Source organism: Topomyia yanbarensis, chromosome 2, assembly GCF_030247195.1.
Source record: "Topomyia yanbarensis strain Yona2022 chromosome 2, ASM3024719v1, whole genome shotgun sequence".
Classification (NCBI taxonomy): Eukaryota; Metazoa; Arthropoda; class Insecta; order Diptera; family Culicidae; genus Topomyia; species Topomyia yanbarensis.
The window spans coordinates 292092169-292117439 of NC_080671.1; the positions used below are offsets into that span (position 1 = coordinate 292092169).

At 40.6% G+C, this 25271-nt stretch overlaps 1 protein-coding gene across 1 annotated transcript in view; it reads left to right on the forward strand.

Moving 5' to 3' along the window:
- LOC131683273 (uncharacterized) overlaps positions 1-25271 on the forward strand; it is a 625702-nt gene that overhangs the window by 161291 nt on the left and 439140 nt on the right. The window contains exon 2 of the mRNA XM_058965110.1: positions 24755-24950. Coding sequence (XP_058821093.1) covers positions 24857-24950 — 94 coding nt within the window. The 5' untranslated portion in view covers positions 24755-24856. The remainder of the gene's footprint in view (positions 1-24754; positions 24951-25271) is intronic.

Sequence of the window (25271 nt, forward strand, 5' to 3'; positions counted from 1 at the left end):
GAGATGGGAGCGAGTGTGCGAGAATGTAAGGCACGAGTGAGAGCGTACGCTAAGTACGGCCATCCCCCCAGAAGTAAAGCCGAAAGGTAGTTCCTGGGGATGGATGGCGGAGCCCAATGGAGTTTAGTCGGTATTAATGGCTGGTCACCATTCGAGTCCGACACGCCCCCAGTGCACCCCGAGCGGTAGATTGGACCCTACCAATAGCACGTGTACTGGGCTAGGACATAAAGGTCTTCTCCTTCGTTAAAAAAAAGCGCTAATGGAAGCGCTTGCGAAACTCGATACTGTGCTAGCTAATGATGGCTCCGCTAGTACATTCCGTAGAAACGGAGTGGAGGCGTGGATTGATGTGACCTTTGCCAGCCCGAGTCTGGCTCCAGGCATGGAATGGAGGGTAGACGAAGGCTACACCCATAGCGATCATTTAGCAATCCGCTTTAAGATCAACTATGGTGTGCAGCATCCGAGGGCGGGAGATCCCTGTCAGGTACGCGGGTGGAAGTCCAATCACTTCGACAGCGAAGCTTTCACCGCGGCCCTGGGACTGGAGGCCAACACCGACAGTCTAAGCGGGGATGCGCTGGTAGCTGTTCTATCACGCGCGTGCGACGCCACTATGCCGAGAAAAACACTGCCAAGAAACGGTAGATGCCCGGTATACTGGTGGAGTGCCTAGATTGCAGCTCTACGGTCAGCCTGTCTCAGAGCTAGACGTAGGATGCAAAAAGCTCGCACCGAGGATGCAAGAGAGAACCGCCGTGAAGTGTTTCGAGCTGCGAAATTAGCCCTTAACAAGGCTATTAGAAGCAGCAAGAGAGCGTGTTTCGACAACCTGTGTGAGAGTGCCAACGCGAATCCGTGGGGTGACGCCTACCGGATTGTGATGGCCAAGACCAAAGGGGGCTCCTCACCCCCAGAACGGTCTCCGGACCGGTTTGGCAACGATTATCGAAGTACTCTTCCCGTCTCGAGCCACAAGCCCCTGGCCACCTGCACTACGAGACAGTGCGGGCACGGTCGAAATGGTGGCTCCAGTGACGAATGATCAGTTAGCAGCAAGCTTCCGTGCTGATCGGTCGATTTATCTCGGACGCGTTAAACCGAAAGTTTGCTCACGAACTATACCACTCGTTTATTTCCCAATTTTTCATCGGTGTTCTAAAGCATTGCGCTTTCGTCGCGACAGTGCCTTTCCGCCATGCGCGAAAACACGTTTCGCGTAGACTATTCGCAGTTTCCGAAACACCTTTCCCACGATGTAATCTTAAAACTCGTCGGGAAAGAACTCGGTCTCACACGAGATAATGTGTTACAAATTCAGCCAAGCAGAAGGCTGGGTTGTACCTTCGTGAAGGTCAACAACCTTGCCCTGGCAAAAAAGATCGTCGAAGAACACGATAGTAAACACGAGTTTACAATCGACGGCAAAACTCACAAGCTGCGGATCATGATGGAGGACGGGGCGGTGGAGGTGCAGATCTTTGACCTACCCGAAGACATCACCAACGAACAAATATCGGCTTTCCTAGCCGAATACGGTGAAGTACTCAACGTTCGTGACCTCCTGTGGGACAATCGCTATGGCCCTTTCGAAGGTGTGAAGACCGGCGTTCGTGTCGCTCGGATGGTGGTGAAGAAGAATATTCCTTCTCTCGTCACTATCCAGGGAGAAGACACCGCAGTCGGATACAAGGGGCAGCGGCAAACTTGCCTACACTGCCGAGAATTTGCACACATCGGCATTCCATGTGTGCAAAATAAAAAACTGCTTGTACAGAAACTTTCAGCCGACCAGTCATACGCAAACGTGGCAAAAATGCATATACAGCAGCAAGGACCGGTAAAACCGAACAAAAACCTACCCAAGTCGGGCGAACCACTACAATCATCGGGATCAAAACCCCCGACACGAGAGCCGTCGACAGCCAGTCAAACAAAACCTCGAGAAGCCATCGAGACACGATCTGCAGCCGCACAGCAGAAAAACACCATGCCTCCCCCTGCGGCGCCAACCACCACCAATCAGAAACCCACACCAACTCAAGCGACCATCCAACCTCTCTCGGCCCTCGCAAACGTCGTCACACAGCGCAAAAGCGATGGAAACGAGACAGACAGTTCTCAAGCCTCGACTAGCAACCGACGCTCACGCAGGCTGCCGCCGGGGAAGAAAATGCGACACGGCGAAGACGATTTCACCACCATCGAACACGGACGCGTCCAGATCTCCGACGAAGAAATGTAAACAATGGACTTCGTCAGTTGTAACATCGGAACCATCAACATCAACACAATCACCAACACTACCAAACTCAACGCCCTACGCACATTTGTTCGCTCGATGGACCTTGACATCGTGTTTCTACAGGAGGTTGAAAACGAACAACTCACCATACCCGGCTACAACGTCGTCTGTAACGTTGACCATGCGAGGAGAGGAACTGCAATTGCGCTCAAAGAACACATTAAATTCTCACACGTAGAGAAGAGCCTGGACGGAAGATTGCTTGCTTTGCGCGCAAATAACATCACACTGTGCAATTTGTATGCCCCGTCGGGATCTGCCCAACGAGCCGAACGAGAACGTTTCTTCAACACAACGATCGCCTACTACCTTCGCCACCGAACCGCACACACCATCCTGGGAGGCGATTTCAACAGCGTGCTGCGAGCGTGCGACGCGACGGGAAATAATTCCAGCCCCGCTCTACAAGCGACCGTCCAACAGCTACATCTACAAGACGTGTGGCAGCAACTCCGACCCCGAGAGATCGAATACACTTACATTACACACAATTCTTCCTCCAGACTCGATCGCATATACGTCAGCGCAGGGCTTAGAAATCAGCTGAGAACAACAGCCGCCCATGTCTGCTGTTTCTCAGACCACAAAGCAGTCACAGTGAGAATATGCCTTCCTCTCCCCGACCGAGCACATGGTCGCGGGTTTTGGTCTCTCCGTCCCCATCTCTTGAGCACCGCAAATATCGACGAGTTCCAAATTCAATGGCAATATTGGACTCGCCAGCGCCGTAACTTTCCGTCGTGGATGGATTGGTGGCTGTCGTGTGCCAAACCTAAAATAAAATCATTTTTTCGATGGAAATCAAAAATCGCATTCAACATTTTCCATTGCGAGCAACAACGTATTTACGGGTTACTACGGCAGGCATACGACAGCTACCAAAACAATCGTGCAATGCTTCCCACCATCAACCGACTAAAAGCTAAAATGCTTTCACATCAGCGCCACTTCTCAGAGATGTTCGTGAGAATCAACGAAACACGCGTGGCGGGAGAACCCATATCAACCTACCAGCTGGGGGAGCGCGAAAAACGAAGAACAACCATCGAACACCTACGGAACGAGAGAGATGAAATCATCGACAATTCAACTGCCATCCAGAACCACATGGTTCAATATTTTACTGACCTATACGCACGAGCCGATGTGGAAGAACCACAAAGCGACAGTCCCTTCCAATGCGAACGAGTCATCCCAGAGACCGATGTCGAAAATGAAGCCACCATGAATGAAATCACGACTGTTGAAATACTAACTGCAATCCGCACCAGTGCTTCCAGAAAATCGCCAGGGCCTGATGGATTGCAGAAAGAATTCTACCTGCGAACTTTTGACGTCATCCACCGTGAATTAAACTTGGTACTGAATGAGGCTATCAGATCAAACATTCCAACCCAGTTCGTCGATGGGGTAATCGTACTGGTGAAAAAACGAGGGGCAGGCGACACCGCTCGTGCGTACAGGCCAATAAGTCTGATAAATTACGACTATAAAATTCTCTCTCGGATCCTCAAACAGCGTCTTGAAAACGTTCTTCGTTCCCACAGCGTGCTGACCGACGTGCAAAAGTGTTCAAACCCAAACAGGAATATTTTTCAAGCCACCCTAGCCTTGAAAGATAAGATCGCTCAACTAAAAGCCAACAAGCGAGGAGGAAAATTGGTTTCATTCGACCTCGACCACGCGTTTGACCGAGTCAACCACAACTTTTTGTTTCACACCATGCGATCGCTGGGTTTCAACGCGGCTATGGTAGAGCTACTTTCCCGCATAGCAGCAGCATCATCATCGAGGCTGCTAATCAATGGACATCTGTCGGCACCCTTCCCCATCCAGCGATCAGTTCGGCAGGGTGATCCTCTGACCAGCCATCTCTTTGGAATCTACCTGGAACCGCTTCTACGACGCCTAAAACAGGTGTGTGGAACGGATCTAATGGTTGCATATGCAGACGACATCAGCGCCATCGTCAGTACCGCAAACCAGCTGAACGAAATGCGGGCTTTGTTCAAGCGATTCGAACGAGTCGCAGGCGCCCGCTTGAACGAATCAAAAACGACAGCAATTGATGTGGGGTTCACGGTAAATCAAATATCAGTACCGTGGCTCAGGACCGAAAACAGTATAAAAATCTTGGGTATAATTTTTACCAACTCGGTCAGGGAAATGACATCGCTAAACTGGGACATCCTCACGACGAATTTTGCTCGCCAAGTATGGATGCACTCGCTGCGCATGCTGACCCTACACAAAAAAGTCACACTACTAAACACCTTCATTTCATCGAAGATGTGGTACATGGCAGCAAATTTACAACCGACAACAGCTCAAGTGGCTAAACTTACAGCTACCATGCGGTCCTACCTCTTCCGTGGCGCATGTGCGATGGTACCTATGCAGCAACTAGCACGCAGCAAAGATCACGGCGGTTTAAAACTACAACTGCCTGCGATAAAATGTAAAGCGCTGCTGATAAACCGCCACTTACAAGAGATTGAATCCCTCCCCTATTACTCTTTCTTCCTTTACCAAGCAAATCCACCGCGAGCAATTTCTCTTCCCTGCCTAAAAACTATCCTAGCAAACATCCCAACACTTCCTATCCAAATTCGCCAAAGCCCAACCACCGATCTAATTACTCGCTTCTTCATTGAACGCACCGACAGAGCCAAAGTGGAAATTTCCAACCCGGGAGCAAACTGGAGACGCATATGGAAGAATATATCCTCCCGTGCGCTTCTTCCCGAGCAACGCAGTATACTATTCATGTGGGTAAACCAAAAAGTCCCACACAGACGACTACTACACACTATGAGGAGAACAGACGGTGAGAACTGCCTGTACTGTGTAGAACCAGTGGAAACCATACAGCACAAATTTTTCGAGTGCGACAGGGTACAAGAGGCTTACACACTACTACGAGAAAAAGTGCTGGTGGTGACCGGCGGACGGCGTTTACAAAACGACGAATTGATGAGACCTTCATTAGAACGATTTACGGCGACAACAAGAACAAAAGTCCTCAAACTTTTGTTTTGCTACATCTCCTTCATTCAGAACAACCTAGACGTTAGGGTGAATGCAAGTAATTTGGACTTCGAGTTTCAAATTCTTAATTAACACCAAAACAATTTATTTTGTGATAACATTTTAACTATAACAAAACCGACAAATAAACATATTTTACAAAAAAAATGAAGAACTACTCGCAGTGGCTAAATCCCTAGCAATGAACAAAGCTCCAGGGCCGGATGGAGTTCCAAACAACGCTCTCAAGGCAGCGATCATAGCGAACCCGAACATGTTCAGGCTAGCTATGCAGAGATGCCTTGACGAGTGCCGCTTCCCCGATAGATGGAAAAGGCAGAAACTGGTGCTGTTGCCGAAGCCCGGGAAGCCACCAGGCGACCCATCGGCGTACAGACCAATCTGTCTGATAGACACGACTGGCAAACTGCTTGAGAGGATCATCCTCAACAGGCTCACCCCGTATGCGGAAGGTACGGACGGTCTGTCAAGCAACCAGTTTGGCTTTCGGAAGGGTAAGTCCACAGTGGACGCTCTCAACTCAGTGATAAATACTGCCGAGATAGCGATCCAACGAAAAAGGCGAGGTATTCGATACTGTGCGTTAGTGACACTTGACGTGAAGAACGCATTCAACAGCGCAAGCTGGGATGCCATCGCGCTCTCGTTACACCGGCTTAGCCTACCGGTGGGTCTGTACCGGATCCTGGAAAGTTACTTCCAAAACCGCGTACTGCTATACGAGACCGATGCCGGTCAGAAAAGGGTTCCGATTACCGCCGGAGTCCCGCAGGGCTCGATCCTAGGCCCGGTGCTATGGAACCTCATGTATGACGGGGTTCTGAGACTGAAGTTCCCTCCTGGGGTCAAGATCGTCGGCTTTGCCGACGACGTAACCTTGGAGGTCTACGGGGAGTCAATTCCTGAGGTAGAACTAACCGCAGAACACGCGATTAGCACGGTGGAGGAATGGATGAGCGCGAGAGGCCTGGAGCTCGCTCATCATAAGACGGAGGTAGTTATCGTCAACAACCGCAAGTCGGCACAACATGCAGTTATCCATGTGGGAGAAGTCGCGATCACTTCACAGCGAAGTCTGAAGTCTCTCGGAGTCATTATAGACGACAAGCTGACCTTCGGCAGCCATGTGCAAGAGAGCGTCGACTGCTGTTGCGGCACTATCGAGAATGATGTCCAACAGCTCAAAGGTGTGCGCCAGTAGACGTAGGTTACTGGCAGGCGTTGCCGTATCTATCCTCAGGTACGGCGGCCCGTCATAGTCAAGAGCACTGAGGGTAACCAGTTACCTACAGAAACTGGAGAGCACCTACCGCGTGATGTGCCTCAGAGTGATATCTGCCTACCGCACGGTATCACACGATGCATCCTACGTGATAGCGAGCATGATGCCGGTCGGGTTGGTCATTCGGGAAGATGAGGAGTGCTTTCAGCTATGTGGAAATAGTGGAGCACGCGAGCGCGCCAGGGCGACCTCGGTCGCCAGATGGCAGCGTGAGTGGGACAACTCCTCGAAAGGTAGGTGGACTCACCGGCTGATACCTAGCATATCGAGCTGGGTGGGAAGACCCCATGGGGAAGTTCACTTCCACCTGACACAATTCCTGTCAGGCCATGGCTGTTTCCGTCAGTACCTCCACAGGTTCGGGCACGCGGAGGTCCCAGTCTGCCCGGACTGCCCAGGTGTAGATGAAACTGCCGAACACATACTGTTCGTATGTCATCGGTTCGACGTCGAAAGAAGAGCAATGCTTGACGTCTGTGGCTGGGACACAACCCCTGATACCCTTATTCAGCGGATGTGTCAATCGGTGGAGAAGTGGAACGCAGTCTCGGCTGCTACCATCCAGATTGCCAGTAGGCTACAGGTAATCTGGCGAACCGAGCAACAGACGACGGGTACGGCTAACTAGTGATTGGTTAGCTGGAGCGAAAAAGGCCAAGCGCAAAATAAGAGAGTGAATGGTCTGTTCATGCCGAGGTAGGTTGGCGCAGCGAATGGCAACCGCGTAAGGGTTAAACCCAGCCACCCCGAAGCAAGACAGAAGAGTGAGTGTATAGGCGTATAAGTGGACTGCCTCATGCCAAGACGGGAGGGTCGTAGCGTAGTATGTTGGAACTAAGCTATCGATGCCTCATGGCGTGGCAGAGGAGTGAAAGGGTGAGCATCCAAGTCAGTCTCACACTGCATATTAAGGGTGAGCATAAAAGTCAGCCTCACAGGTTGGTAGAGGCTAGCACAAAAGTCAGCCTAGCAAGGAATGAAAAAGGTGAGCACAAAAGTCAGCCTCGCATGGTATGTCAGAAGTGGGGCCTAAGAAAAATGTCCCACATGGGATGCCAGAGGGAGTGACAAAGGTACAATAGAGTGGCACGATTGAGAGTGAATCAGGTGATAGGGTGAGCACCCAAGTCAGCCTCACATGGTATGGGTGGGGCGAGCACAAAAGTAAGCCTAGCAAGGAATGAGTAAGGTGAGCACACAAGTCAGCCTCGCATGGAACGTAAAAGGTGAGCACAAAAGTCAGCCTCATGTGGGAGTGTTTGAGAGTGAATCAAAGTGCGATTGAGAGAGCACCCAAGTAAGCCTCATACAGGATGTATGAACGCGTGAGTGAGAGTGAATGAGTACACTTAGTACATCCATCCCCCCAGAAGTAATACCGAGAGGTAGTTCCTGGGAGGAATGATGGCGGAGCCCAATGGAGTTTAGTCGGTATTAATGGCTGGTCACCATTTGAGTCCGACACGCCCCCAGTGCACCCCATGCGGTAGATTGGACCCTACCAATAGCACGTGTACTGGGCTAGGACATAAAGGTCTTCTCCATTGTAAAAAAAAAAAATAGATACAGACATTGTCTCAATTTGTCGAGTTGAGTCGATTGGTGTATGAGACTCGGCCCTTTGAGTTTGAGCGAATTCTATACATTTCTTTTGTAAGAAATGTAAAAAACTTTAACCTTAATTTCAAGGGGTTGCCATAGAAAATGTTTTATAAATCGATGTCCTTTAGTCCTGCGAGTTCAAGTTCTTCGACGAAATTCTTTATTACGAGCATTTCTAAAATTTTGTCGAATACACCAACTTTCTATCTCGTCAGTATAAAGTTATTTTTTTAGGTCAATCACAGTTAAGAGATGCCTAATTTTAATTGTTATGAGATTGTGGAGAATATTCCCACGAACAATTCCTCCAATGACACCCTGTGAATATATTCGATAGTTTGATCTCTAGTGAGTTAAGTTCACGTTTTTGACGTTTCCGACATCTGTGCACTGTAGAGCACGAAAAAAAAAGTTTTAGAAATTTTCTTTGACGCAATGTAAAAAAGAATCAAGATCCTGTGAATTCATAATGCAAAACATTCCCCTGGCTTGTACACCAGAAAGAGGTTTTTTTGTCTTATTTTGGTATCACAATATTTTTTCTTCGATTCGGTAGTGTTTAAACCATTGAAAAGTTATGTAATCCAACTATTGACATTTCGACAAATAGTTGTAAAATATATAGAAAAATAAGTTAAATTTCACGGAAAATGGCTCCTGAATTATTGACTTCTAAGAAAAGTTCTATTTCATGAAACTATTATTGAAATTTTTATCTGTTTAAAGGAATTTGTTCGTTATTGAGTGTAGAACAATAGAACTAGAAAGATTTTTTTCTTGATTTGACCACTAATACTTTTTGAACTAATAGAAGTTTTGGTTGTTTCTGCGTTGTAACGTCACGAAAAATGCCTATTTTTTTAATTTTAATAAAAAACTGAAATTTTGTTCAAATTTATATTCCGGATTCTCTTTGTATTCAAAAATACTTTTCTAAAAAGTCTACAATTTCTTTTATTGGATGTGTGGAACTAAAGTTAGAACAGGATACACTTTGCGTTGTAACGTCACGTAATTTAACTTTTATCAAACGCTTGAATGATTTATCAGATATAGTGTCAAATTGTACTTCGTATGGTTTATTGAAGTTGTTTCGTAAATAGGAAATTATACTAGCGTGATATTCATAAATTCAGAAAGTATATCCTTAAGTGCTTAAGGGGTTATATACCATCGACACATTCTTTCGTGACGTTACAACGATTTGACCAACCTTCATTCTCTAAACCTGTTATAACTTTTTCAAATGAACTCCTTCATCAAACCTAATTGTAGATTCAGAAAATAAACAAAATTTTATATAAGATTTTATCTACAACACTGGAGGAGGTATTTTTAATAAACGATTGAGCAACTTCACATTATATTTCTTTAAAAGTCCACCTACACTGTACTATCCTAAACGCTGGTCATATGGTACGCTTCGATGCAATCATGCTAACAGTAACGTAGTCTAGGACATGCGATGGAAGGTTGTGAGGGAATTTCCGAACTTTATTCTCGGGTTACTATTTAGTCATGAATAATAGTACGTTCCCCAAATTTTCTTTCCTCTCAGCAATCAAACAAATCCAATATAGACGGGTATCTATTCGAATTTACCGGTAGTTGTAAAAACATAATTGGGTTACAGAGACCTATCTGAGTGACCGCACTAAATCGTCTCAATTGCTTAGAGTCGGATAAAAAGGCTTTAGCACATTTCAAATGAGCACAAAAAAAGGATAGATGAGGAAGTGTGTATTGGTGTTTGCATACATTTAAAAACCCGTCGAATTGACGATTGGACGTAACACATTTTCTTTCGTAACATCACGACGATGTGACGTGTTCCTTTTCTCTGAATCGTTGCAGCTATAATATATACAATATTTCAGTGTACTTAGCACTATCGATTGTCTGGCGCTTAAATTGTGCTCGCTTTGTCGAATAAATCCACTTGGTTAAGCCCAATAATACAAATATCGTACTATAAACTCGGATCGGGCAACTGATTCCTTACCAAATTAAACAAAGCTAAACTGCCAGTTTATTTTTGTTTGTGAAATATGAGATAAAAGCAGCTATTCTGTTAAACCACCATATTGAGCCCTGTCAAGTAAATAAATGGCTCAAATCTATCCACAACAGATATGAAAAAAAATTCTTGGTTTGATCAATTGTCCATTACAAATCTTTTTTAAAATTTATGTCCAAGTACAATTTTTTTTCTGAAGGGGGTGGCAAACAAAAAATAAATATTTATTTTTATTAAAACAAAAAAAGTTTTTTTTTCATTTTACATTTTCCGATACATTTCCGATCGTTCACGTGGACGTTTCCGCAGGGTGTTTTCGGATAGCGGGGTTGTTTTACTGAAGCAATTCAAGCAAACTTTATTAAATCAATCAAAAGTTCATATAAGAAAGGGATGGTTAAGTTTTTCGTTTTAAATAATTTTCCGAACAGTACAATTTCTAATAGCGGTTTAATCTGTTTCTAAATTCCCAACAAAAGCTGGAATGATCACTAAGAACTTAATATCAACATTAAAGAGTACTTTTAGGTATTATGCGAACTTTTGGTTGCTTGGATAGTTTTCGTACCGTTGTAGTGGCACATGGACCGACTTTACACAAAAAGCATGAAAATTGGTCAAAGATGACCCTGCTTGATAACAATGTACAGAAACAGGATTGTAGCATTTTACATATGGACTGGCGAACTGGCGAACGTACATTCTGTGCATACTATAATTTTTCGAGCTCTAGTGGAAACGGCAGGTTTGGTTTATTGCTTGTAGATTTGTTTGTTTGGTACATGATAGTCATTTGGCTCTGTTCCGTGTACATCTTCAAAATACTTACATTTTCCCCTATCTTGTTGTGCAGTCGTATGGATTTATGAAACGTCTAGGAATCATCAGTTCATATTTGCCTTTTTCATATAAGGAATGCAATCACTCTGAAACTCGACTTGTCAAGCTAGACCCGTAGTGTCGAGTGTCATATATCACTAGATTCAGTTCGTCGATGTGAAAATGTCTATAAGTGTGTTTATTATAGTAAAGTTGAAAAGTTTCAAAAGTGCATTGACAATGGCTGTAACTCACTTTCGTGCATAACCACTTAAAACAGTCCTTACTTTTCTTCCTTCCTTCTGCCCCACGAGACTGCATCAAAGCGGGCTTGAGATACAGTGAACTCAAAAAATAGCATGATCACTGGCACTACCTAGTGGTAGAGTGGAAAACTATTTGGTATTTCACAGCTCTTGATATTCCGAACAGGTTTTCCGAAGATAGATACCCTGTACAAGATCGAGATCACGAGATATTTCGAATAGAATGTTCTTTTGTTGAAATTTCCATTTCGCTTGTTCCATTCAAATGATTTTAACAATCTATTTCAGCTTTTAAGGTGGTACTTAAGGTATGCCTTTGTATAAAATGGATTATATATTGTCCAGGACAAATTATGACAAAATGATACAATAGAGCATACATTCGAGCCGTTTAGCTCCGAACACCTATTCGGTTAATCGCAGTTGGGAACTTCCGTGAGCCATTTGGCTCCCGTTTCTGTGAGCCATTTAGTTCCTGTTTACGCGAGTCATCTCAGTGAGTCATTTATTACTCGGCGGCGGAATTTCTCCCGATACCGATGCCCGTTGCGTGAGTCATTTAGCTCCTAGTTTTGTTGCAGTCTACTCGGATAGTCCATAAATCCTACTCAAATGGCTAACCAGTACTTGGCGATGTTGGTTCGGTGATACCGGATGAAGCATAGCTTCTGGTTCGCTGCTTCCGGTTCGCTGAAAACTCGACGACCAACCCCTGGCGCTTCACTCGATCTAGTTCCTGACGGTGTAACTAGTCTGCTCACGGGCTTTGGTCCGGCGATTCCAGATGGTTCGTGGTGCCCGGTATACTGGCGCCTCAACCAAAGCTGTGGTTACTCTCATAGTCTTCCCCTTAGCATAATCGTCGTAACTTTAAAAGTTCGAGTCGATGATATGTTCTCCGACAGCGATTTTCGCCCGTTGCTGTCTTTCGGCTGCTAGTCAACACCTGGTGGGTTACTTAAGAGCTCTAATTATACAGTGCATTCCATACCGGACATTTACGGAATCACACTGTGCACTTGCACTCATCGTAAGTGACAGTTAATCCAAGCAATCTTTGACTCTGCCTCTTTCAGGTTTCAACTGCCCTACAGGTAATACGCGATTCCTTTCTAGACAACAGTTCAGACATTCACAAACACCAACTCTGTTTTATAATGGGCAATCGTCTCCGTGGCGAGTGCCTCCAGCTCTTCTAGTGATTCTCCGATTACTTGGAACACCACATTATCCGTGAAACCGAAAATCGTTACATCTCTGAGAAGGTTCAGCTTCAATACACTGCGTTCCACAGCGTTGGGCCGAGGAACGTCAGTCGTAATTGTCATTCTCCCTTTCTGTTTCATAGATCAGTGTTCGGTACTGAAAGTAGCTCTGTAATATCCTGCAGAGTTACTCATGCTGTACAATGAATGGGCGATTGCTTCCTAGCTAGTACTATTGAAGCATTCTTCACATCTAAGGTAACCACGCAATAGCAATATCCTTTTCTCTGTTGTCATCACAGCTCCCACAACCGTTCGGGTGGAATTCACTGTAGACCTGCCTATAACGAAGTCGAATTGCATGACAAGCCGTTCTCACGGTCCGTGTACTTAGTTAGCTTGTTCAGGATTACTCTCTCTAATAGTACCAAGAGACATATTGACCTATACGCTGGAAAATCTCCAAGTTTTCCTGGTATTGGAAGCAGCATCGGTTTCTGTCGCTTCCAGTTATCGGACCATTCTGAACATATCCGGGTTCTCATATATCACTTTTTTCAGCGAAATATGAGAGGCTGGTACTGGGTCCTTTCATTCATGGCTTTCGCCATCTCGATCAGCTGCTTGTCGGTAATTCGAGCTTCTTCTTCATGATCATCCTCCTCACTGTACGGCGAATATTGGTTCAAGTTGAGGCGAAAACCTTTCGATGGTGACCTCTAGCTTCTCCGGACACCTTTCAGGTAGTGCAGCTGGGCCGTTTTATCTTTTTTTGGCATAACTTTGTAGGCGTCTCCTCGAAAATTCGCGTTGGCTTTGTGACAAAGCTCATCAATTCAAGCTTTCTTGTTCAGCTCGACTGCTTTGTTAAAAGGGGCTCGCGCAGCTCGTCTCCCTCTTTCGGTGTCACTACGAGCACTCTAACTTCTTCTCCAAGGTCGGAATAACTTATACGTAAATCGGTAATCGTCGTATTACAGCCGACGACCGTTTCTCGGTCTCCCATTTATCGGTATGGTCGCATTACACGCCCTTGTTAGTGCTACCATTAACTCGTTTTCATTTAGGTTGAAGAGGATGCCCCCAAATTTAAATTCTTCGACGGACACGTACATGTGAAAGATCGCTGTTTTCCACTTTCACTCGTTATTCAAACCGTGTCCGGTTACCAATGCTGTACCATATCGCTTGATGGTCGCTGTGAGTATATCCTCGCACACTTTTCATCTTTCCTGTCACTCCAAGGCCACAAACATTAACATGGATAATGGATTCCCGGCTCTCCTTGGAAAACGGCTAATTCAATTTTCACAAGCTTAGTCTTAAATGGAAGGTTTAGTAGCAGACTTTGGTCTGGTGAAGTTCATACGAATCGCACATATGGGTGCGGAAATACGGTATGAACACTGCGATCCCATATTAAATCTTTAAATTTCAAAAGCCTTTCGGTAAATCTCATGCATATTGAATATTAAACCATAAATAAATCGCCAGGAGTCTTATGTGAATTCAGATTGTTTCCTTATAGAAATTATTTTAGAGTGCAACTACCGATCTCTATCGACTGTTGCGTTTAAAATGGGATCGATTCAGAAGTCGGTCTGTTAGCCTTGCCATGAGATGTTTGTTTGAGAATTCACGAGCGGCACCTTCCTTCCGCGAACAGTAAACGTTTCGTTTGATGTTAGACTGTATCGACGATTTTATTCGGACGTCCTATCTACCATATTGACCACTCTTGGTCAAAATAAAAAAAAATTATGCAATTTCCAAAACTACTAGAATAGTTTTCAATGACGAAAAGCAAAACTCTATGAAAACTATTGTTTTTTTTATAAAAAGTTACAATTTTTTTAATTGAGGTAATTAAAAAAAAATTTGCCCCCTGATTTTTTACAGCAATTTTTAAGGGGACATAATTTTTAAAAAGGATTTGTAATGGCCTACAAAAAAAATGGAGCGTGATTTTTCGACAACCCCATATTGTTATTCGAGTAAATTATCATTAAAACGGCTAAATGTGATAAATATTTAAAATTTTACTGAAAACAATAACACCAGCGTAACTTACAGAGTTATAGTAAAGTTGAAGATTTTCGTGACGTTACAACGCAATGAGATAACGCTTTTCTGAAAAAGGAGCGTTGTAACGTCACGAAAGTTAAAAGATGCTTAATAAGAAACAAAACAATAAGAAATATATTTAATGACACCTAGTTATTCGTATGCTATTTAGAAATACATCATAGAAGATTTGTTCTTCATAAAAAATCTTATAGAGCAGATATTTTGACTTTTATAGAAATACGTTGAAAGTTCTAATTTGTGAGCGTTGTAACGTCACGTTACATTATCGGTTATAAAACAATCCTCTTCCAGTATATTCAGTTTATGTTTATTGAATCTTTACCCAAGTAACAATCCAAATGCTAATTGGTTTTATTTAAGTTTTATGGTAGTTTTATCAAGGCATTACATAGTGAATCTGGTTTTAACATTGCTTATGAAAAGGGCATTTAGTTTTATATGCTTGACGGGGTTTAAGAGTGCTTCAAGAACTCTTGAAGAAATAACCATAAAACTACATTTTTCCTAATAGTAATTAGTCTTATGACCAGTTTTAAGAGACTCTTGAGCCTCTTCTTAATACATCGCTTTCCAACATCCTTAGAACCAAAAGATAGCTTTATGACGTTCTTGTTGAAGCATAATGTATCTTATAAATGCTACCATAAAACCTTCTTAAAGCTTTAAACGAAGTGAATCTATTCCATAATAAACAAACTGTAATGACTGACAGGGTATGTGACGTATCCCAACGGAGAAGCCGTGGCATGAACCTCAATCATGTGTAAACAGCCAAATCGATGATTATAAATTATTCATTTAACTTTGCAAATCTGTAGGTGCTGTAAATATAGCGAAATGTCGTTAGTTCTTCATATAGTTCTATTTAACATGCGTTGTTGAAATAAATCAACAACTTTTAGATGGAATTGTAATTACCATAATAATTAATCATAGGCATTTTTATTTCAACATTGACATTCTTAATGTTAAATAGACTGGATTTATGGCGATCTTCCATCTAACCTTTCTGTCTTGAAAAATTCCTATTAGTTTTATTCAAGTCCAACAGCTTCTTCAAGTGTATCATAAATAAAAATGAATTTATCACGATCTTGAAAAACTCCTATTATTCTTGAGCAAGAATAATTAGTTTTAATAAGATCTTATGGCGGTTTTAGTTAAATCCAATGAAAAGTAATGGCGTCGTGGATATTTTTTACCGCCTCGAAATGGTAGCCATTAGCATAAGAATCAAAATAATAACTTTTTTTCATATACTGAACTGATTCTCACTGATCGAAATACATTTCTGAGCTAGAAAAATATCTATGCGTGCGTTTAATCCAAAATATGACAATTATGAACATTTACACATGCTATTGAATTTTCGAAACGATTTAATATTTCCTATAAAAATCAATGTTTTAGAGATTGTTTCACGGCGCGTTGAATTTTTCGCCCTTTTTATTGCATATTATTGGAAAACTGGCAATCGCATGCAAATTTTCTCAATTATGAGCATAAAAAGCTGGCCAGTTATATTATCGATTTTTATTACATTTCTTATAAAAGAAATCTATAGAATTCGCTCAAACTTTCAAGATTTTTTCCGAGGCCCAGAGGGCCGAGTCTTATATACCAATCGACTCAGCTCGACGATTTGGGACAATGTCTGTGTGTGTGTCTGTGTGTGTGTGTATGTAACGGACAAATTCTCATTCGTGTTTCTCAGCAATGGCTGAACCGATCTTATCCAAACCAATTTTAAATGAAAGAACTAAAAAGCAGTATGAACGCTATTAATTTGTTTTTGATTCTGATGTTTAGTTTCCAAAATATGAATGTTTGAATGCGTAAAAATGGCGTTTTTTGCAGTTTTTTTAAATTATCTGCCGAAATTGACAATATAGATTAACAATTTATATGTTTTTAGACAGCTTTAACGAATACCTTTCGAACAAGTTATAGATTGTTGAAATCGGACTATTATCAAAAGAGATATTTAACATTAAATGCGGACAAAAGATTTTTATCATTTCTCATTGCCAGAAATATGACCAAAAACATGTAATCTATTATTAACGCCAAAACGGCTTATTTTAGGTCAATAGTATCTTCGGAGAATTTAATGAAGGTAATATGCCCTATCTTTTGGTATTGTGTTTTTGCTGATTAATCCCCTTATGAGTGAGATATTTTCACAAATTTTCTTGGAAGTGATTATATCGAAATTATGTCTTCAGCAAATTTGTAGCTCTTACTTTTGCGAATAACTTTACTAAAGACTTTAAATATCTGTTTTGAATACTTTAAAAGTTATGGCTTTTTGTTTGTTGATTACTCTTTGTCGCCTATTTATTGCTCAATATAGTAATAATCCATTGAAATAAGCTAAACATTATTTCGATAAAACAAATTTTGTATTTCATTTTACTATCTACAACCGCTAGAAATAATCACCGAATACTTCCAAGTTGTCTGGAAGGAACTTGATAACTTATCAGTACAAAAATGTTCATTTGTGCGAACCTTCTGACTGCAATTTTTCTAACTTATAACCATCGGATCGATCTGAAACATAACGGAAAATGAAAAGCGAAATAAATAACTCCAAGCAACGGCGTAGCCAAGAGAAGGTTGTGGGGTTTAACACCATACAACCCTTCCCCCCCCCCCACCACACCCAAAAAAAATATTGGATTGAAGTTGAAAATTTATTGATGCAGACTGATTTAATTCAATATTACAATAACAATTATCTGATCCGTAGATTGATAACCTGTTGTTGTAAACATCATGAGGACTTTTGATAAATTGTCGGAATGGGGTCCTGATATGTAACTGATTTATTGGTCTTGATTTCACGGTTGTCTAATAGCATCAATATCAAAATCCTGCCTGAAAACATTCCAATAGAAAATTCCAGAGTTCTGTAATCAATCATAATCCTCAGATTTATTTTCAAATTGAGCTCGTTTTTGTAGAAATGTACTGTAATAAGGGTCTTTATTTAATAGGAAGCGAAGTTAAAATTGATTTAATGTCTATGAAACATAGAACTGCTCGCCAAAAAAATGCATAACTTTCAACATTTGCTAAAAATGTTTTTGCCTTTCTCATTCACTCTAAAATTCGTCAATCTAATCCCGACCCGGAGAGCCGTGTGTCATATGCCAATCGACTGAGTTCGTCGAGATCGGAAAATGTCTGTGTGTGTATGTATGTATGTGTGTATGTGGAAAATAATGTGAATTCTGTTTCTCAGAGATGGCTGAACCGATTTGCACAAAGTTAGTCTCAAATGAAAAGTACAACCTTCCCATCGGCTGCTATTGAATTTTTTATTGATTGGACTTCCGGTTCCGGAGCAACGAGTTGAAGAGTGCAATCACACAGCAAATTCCCATATAAACTGAAATGAAAACTTTTTAAAATCAAATTTGTATTTTTGATGCCAAATGACTTTAAAATGCATGAAACATTGAGATGTTTGACAAAAATTGACTTCTTTGGACTTTGGTACATTTTTGCCTTTCTCATATAGAAAGGTTATGCAATCACTCCACAAATCGTCAATCATACCGGCCCGGAGGGAGTATGCAGTGAGGGGTTGCTACTTTAAAATTAAAACTAGTTTAAAATTTCTTAACAAGTTGAAAATTTTCGGCAGGACCTGGACCTCCCGAATCTTTCTCCATGATCCGCCGCTGGTTTCAAGCGATGTTTCAATATCACATAGTATCTCAAGATCGTGGCTGTCGATCCATTGTACGTATGTGCAAATCGTACTGAACATGTAATATTCATTTCCAATACAATGGTGGAACATAACCAGCCATGGAATCGTAGTCTGGACAAATGAGACAAGCACAATTGCACCACTAGGTGGATTAAAACAGGTTTTTATTTTGGGAATGCGTCGAGTTGAGACGAAAACGTAATATGATTAATAACGAGGATAACACTTTCCGAATGTAGAGAATTTTATGAAAAATGACGATTTCCATTCGACTCTAGCAGGTCCTGATCGATTTTGATGAGCATTTGATTTTTGTTGTATGACTAATTATATGTATAGGTCAAATGTTCAAAAACAGTAATTTAAGGTCAAGATAGCATCATTTTGAAACCGCCAATTACGGAGGTTTAGTATCTACGATGAGTTTTACAAACGTTAAACAGCGCATATTTGATAAAATAATTTTGACGGTATATCGTCCAAGAAGTATTTATAATGAATTTTCTCAGGTTAATATTCATGACTACAATAAAGTCTCAACAAATTCGCTAAAGACACTAACTCTGTTACTATTTTCTGAAAAATTAATTCTGCATAATTTGAAACTTCAAAAATTACGGTTTCGGAATTATGCCGTTTGGACAGTATGATCGATTTTCACCAAACCGAATTTCTGGCTACGCCGCTGATTTCAAGTAAGTAGAAACAAAGTCGTTCTACACTCGTTCAAAAGAAACTTCTTCGAATGCTGAGTATCTATTATAACACATTGAAACCCCGATTTTATCAGCCAAATATGAACATATGTTTGATGGGCTCTAGCAGACGAGCAAGACTGAATTCGAGTAAATCCTTTCTTGAGCATGTTTTCCTTATCATGAAGATCTGCGAAATATGCGAAAATAAAAAGTTCATCATAATCAGAAATAGTTATCAGACTACATCAAGGGACGAGAAGAATGTTTTAACAGCTTCAGTTTATTACAAAGAAAAAAAATGCCCGATTTAGTCAATGTCCCCATTTTGTCAGCCTAAAATACACCATGAGACTGATAAAAATGGGTCTTTATTGTATGTATTATTCGCCGTGTTTCACATTAATAGGTACATTTCTTTTTTGGAGATTTTTTTATTGCATCGAACTACAACAATTTTTAGGTAGTTTTCAAGGGGTTATTTTATAGACTTCTTCCAAAATTTGGCAAACCTATTCCAATTCGTATACCAACTAATTGGTATACTTAAGGGTTTATATGTTGCAGATAGAGAAAATACTGAAATTTTCAGCTTTTTTCCTACACAATATTACGAAAGCTTATTAAACAATTTTTCCTAATAAGTTTGTGAAAATTATAAACTATTTGAAATTTTTTAATAGTTTTATTTTTTATTTAACCGTGAGTTTTTTAATAAATAGTGACCATCGCTTCACAACGTAATCTATTTTTCATGGCTTGCGGTGAGCACGATCTCTCGAATTGCTGAACTGAAAATTATGGAATAGAAATTATTTTTTAGTATTCTTTACAGACCCGCTGGTGCCCTAAGACGATTTCGCTAGATTTTCAGAGCACTGTGCACCCAGTGCATTAACGCAAGTGACGGAAGGCTATCGAAAAGTTTCGTGAAAATGAAAATTCCAGTAATGATGATGATTTTCCCAAACGGTTCGTTTTCGTGAGGTTTTTATTTGTTCTTTGGCATTAGGATTAGCGATAACAATTCAAATCAAGGATACTACTGGGAAGTCACCTTTAGAAAAAGTCGATGTCGAAGTGAAATTTGGAACTATGCACGCATGCACTTCAGAGATAGCGTGATATCAGGAGCTGCGATTTCATTTCAACGCTTTTTTTGTGAAAAGGGCGATACTTACAAATGTAAACATAAGGCTTTTTTCATACATGCGAATGAGGGCTTTGAAACGCAACAAATTAACCTAAAAATTTTGATTCTACGATATTGCTTTCTTAAACTACAGCAAAAAATACAACGGGCGAAACTGTATTTTGTTTCATACTATGTTGCGTTTCGGCTTCGCCTCATCAGAAACCGACACTAACGTATTGTCGGAATAGATTAGCGCCGGCTTGACGCAAATCCCTTAAAACTAAAACACACTATGTGTTTCAATCAAACGACTGATCAAACGTGATGTCCCGTTAGAGCAGAAGTTCTGTTTATGCCGATGAGACATAAGTGAAGCCGAAACTTGTCTTGGCTTAGCAGGCCTATGCGAAAGCACTATGCTATATTTCACCCTAAGGAGGAAAATTTGGTAAAAACCAAAATTTCTCACTAGGGTGAAAATTTGTTGGTATAAACCAGTCTTTGTACAGGAGGGTACAAATCCTTATTTCATACTATGTTGCGTTTCGGCTTCGCCTCATCAGAAACCGACACTAACGTATTGTCGAAATAGATTAGCGCCGGCTTGACGCAAATCCCTTAAAACTAAAACACACTATGTGTTTCAATCAAACGACTGATCAAACGTGATGTCCCGTTAGAGCAGAAGTTCTGTTTATGCCGATGAGACATAAGTGAAGCCGAAACTAACAAAGCAGTTTCGTAGCGCACTAGAAGTGTTCTTGAAGAAAATCATAAAACTATCAAGACTTATGGTATTCTTATATTAGTTTTAAGCAGCTCTTGAACACCACTATAAGAATGTATTGATAAGACCTAAAAATTTTAAGAAAACCTTGGAAAATACTATCAAGTGTACCATAAAACTAAATTTGTTACTTGGGTAGTGAAGTTTTGTCTACTTTCCGAATCTGTAATAAGTTTTGATGTAGGCGTTCATTTGATAAAGTTATAACATATTAATGGAATGAAGAATCGTCAAATCGTTGTAACGTCACGAAAGAATGTGTCATACAAGTTCTGATGTACAAATAATAAAATCATGTATTTCAACACAAGATAGTGGTTGAACAGTATTTTCTCGCAGGTGAGTTCTTTTGGAAAGTTCCATGACCGGAAATCTATCTTCTGTAATCTTTGGCCTGAAGCCAAAAACGGAAGTTTTTTTTATTCCTTAGAACGATAGACAGCGACGCACGTAAGTTTTTAAAGATATTTTGATTTTCCACGAAGTCGCACACTTTTTAATAGAAAAACGCTTAAAATGTCATAAAAATTGACACAAAATTTCTCAAATAAAAAAAAAATCCTGCATCACTGGAGAAAGAAATTTTGAATACACTGAAAATTACGGAACGATATAAAATCATTTGTTCGAGTTATATTTCTGGCTACCGACAAAAATATGATTTCAAGGAAAATACAGTTAAAGTTTTCAGCACACTCAGTAATGGTTACGATTTTCCCTAGAAAATCAGCTATTGAGAGCTTTCTAATTAGTTTTTTGGCATTAGGATTAGTAAGAATGAGGCAAATCAAAATCTTCTTTTCAATCACTAACTTGTGAGTGCATTTTCAGTAAAAGTCGATATCAAAGTAATCGCGTTGAGGTAGTGTGTTATCTGTCGGAGAGTAGCAAACTCCAACTCATACAACGAAGCACCCTGTGCAACAGGCGAGTATGTGAATCACCATGCCTCATCAGGCATCACTTATTCGTTTGCTCGCATACAAGCACCACCGACGATGCTAGAGAAACGTTACTCATTCCTAAGCTGACCAACTCTGACGAAAAAGTCCGTACACTGTGCGGACTGTTTGCCTGAGCGTGGTGAATGATTTCGCTTCGTTGCGGTATGGTGTACGGATTTTTTCGTCAGAGTTGGTCAGTTTACTCATTCCCAATTCAACCGTGTAACAATACAGTGAATAAAACTAATCCTTTGTGTTTCGCTGACAGTTAAAACCGCGTGTGTTATTCCCGAAAGAAAAACTGTTGTCCCACTGTCTTGCCTGTCCGCCCACATTATCACATTATTTGTCCCATGCTAAATTGATCGATATATCATCCGAAGAGAGTGGACAGAGTTAAAAAAATGTCATCACACTGTTAGGTGGATTAAAAGCGTTCTTAATAAACATTCATGAGATTATTACAACATCGGTTTAAAAAATGCTATATCTCCGCATTTTCTAGAAATCCCTTATGAAGTTCCTAACTATATATCAACAATATTTCTTATGATATTTAATTTTACAATATCCATGCTAAATTATTTTGGTTAAATTTGCACGAATTTAATTCAAGCGCAACTTTGATTTGAGAGTTCCAATGTTGAAGAGGGTGCAACAATAATAACTTAGTGAAAAAAAAAAATTAAAGGGTTGTGTACAGGACACGACCACGGTGACATTAAAAATGTAGCTTTTTTCAAGAGCGTGCAAATGTATTTTATCTATCACACATATCGACTCAAGTTCTTGCTCACTCGCCTGTTTTTTATGTTACAATTTGCTATATACCCTCCCCATTAAAACATAATTTATTGAAGGTCTTTTAACGGTAATCTATGAATTAATCAAGTATCTCACTAGGTGATTGGCATTATTTGGCTAATCCATCTAGTAAAAATAGGCTGGTCTGTCCAGAAAATATATTTAAAAGAAAAGTTCCATATTTAGAACCGTGACGAGGAAGCCCACGCCCAGCAACGGAAATATACAGATTCTTCATGAAATATGAAATTTCATTTTCCATTTAAATTTGCAATAATGTATTAATGAACTTAAGTAAACAATCTTAAGGTTAAGTATTTCTTGATCGATTAGTGGTGAAAAAAATGAAATTATTTGATAAATTACATTGTTATGCAACGTTCGCACTACCAGTTAAAACGGGTTTTATGCTATCTTGGTGACATTTTCTCTTGTTGCTAATTATTAAAACGTGTTATAACTCTGTAGTGTAAACATTGTATTATTAAACCAATTCTGCAGCGTTTTATGTTATATAGGTGTTTTATGTGGTAATAGGACTGACATAATTATATCTTCAGTACAGCGGTTTGTTGCATTATTTCAAACAGATATATTTTAAAATTTAAATTAGTATACCTAACCGTTCTATTTGTTGTATACTTTAAAACGCAATTAGAATTGTGTTTTAACTACATAGGGCAGGACAGATACTCTGACTGGATAAACTGGGAAAACAATTTTAAGTCCAGTAACGATTAAGACATGGCTTGAATTTGAATCGAAAAAGAACACCCGCCTAAACTGCTGCTGGGACGGTAAGTTCTGTTTTAAAATTTTCCGTTGTGTACAGTACGAAACAAAAGTGTTTGAAATTAGAAAACAAAAAGTTCTGCTGGGAATGTGATTGTTTCCGATGCAATTACACTCAGGTTTTTTTACGCAGGGGATACAGGCCGTGCAAATGAAAACCGCCTAAATTTCAAAAAAACGCGTAAATGAAAACCGCGGAAATTTCAAAATTCGCGTAAAAAATACCGCGTAATAAAACCTGAGTGTACTCCCCTATATAAAATACTACGCTGCTGAACAGTGCAATAACTACAGAAGCACGTTGTCAGATGCCTTACTGATAAAAAACATATAACCAAAATATGAAACATATGAAAACCAATAGGCTCTTTACCCTAGGCAGCTACAATGCGCCGTAAACATGGATTAACAAGTTACAACGCACACGCATGCATAAAAATAAATATATTTTTTTCAAACGCAACACTCTTAAGCAGCACACACCGTATTGAATTAAATCCAAACCACCCCACCCACCCACTTTGCAAATCATTCTGTTACACCGTGCTGGAAAATCCGCACACGGCCACCGCTGCCGAAAATGCATAGTGTCTACCGCTTATTGTAGTGCCCACACGCTGCAGCCATGATCTTACCCGTTCGACATAAGAACAAAAACTGATTCAAACGGGTACGCGTCACCTCTATTTATAAACTAACCGTATATGGTTTAGTCACATAGGTGCGAGTGTGTGCAAATGCCAACGTTGCCGAAAATCGATAGCGCTTATTGCATCGCCCGGAGACGATGTTGTTCGTATAAGACAAGAGCAACAACTGATTTAAACGGACATGCGTCGCTTCTATTTATGACTTTTCGTCTTTCATTGAGTCACTAAGCTGCCCTCTTTTGACGGCTGTGTCTGAGAAATCTGCCTCACGAATGGTAATTTTCCCGTTTTTCGTGAACTTTTTAATTTTACCAATTTCCAAAAGTCTACTTTTATTGGGGAGATATTAAATTATTACCAATATTTAAGTTAGGTGTTTCTGAATCGGTTGGTGTATGAATGATTAAAATCCATCTAGTAATATCGGAGTTATAAGCGTGCAAACCTTACATAGTTTCGTTACATGGGAGATAGTTTAGATTTTAGAATGACACCTAGCCCCAGATAGTGGAGTAAGACATTTTTAATGTCAAAAATTTAAATACGTATGATATAAAAAGCCATTTCATATGATGAATTTTATGTTTGCAGGTTGTGTGTACTTTCAACAGTCGCAGTGTCCCCGTTCCCGGTACACCGGAACCAGAGCACTTATCACCACCCAAATTGCTGACAAGTTATATTCCAATAGCGATGCACGTACTTCATCACTGCATAGAATCAATTCAATACGAGCCTGTGATAACATCTATAACGACGATAAAACCTGTGATAACAACAGCTGCAGGTACGCAATTTCCCCTCACAAAGTGAACAATGCAGACAATAGGTAATCGCTGCTATTAATTGTTTGGTGGTTTCTTCGAGGATTTTCAGTGCGATTAAAAATCAAACGTATAACCAGATCGTCCGAACGTTTCGAGCTACTCGTGGTTTTCACTCAACTTTTGCGGACATTTAAACGTATAATTGTCAATAACATTTTTTCAAACTTGTATAATAGCTTGCAACCGTCAATTCTTATGGCACAATCACTTTCTTTATTTATGGTTTCTACTGTTACCTTTGGTTTTCAATTATTAGGTAAATGAGTTGTACGCTATTTCAA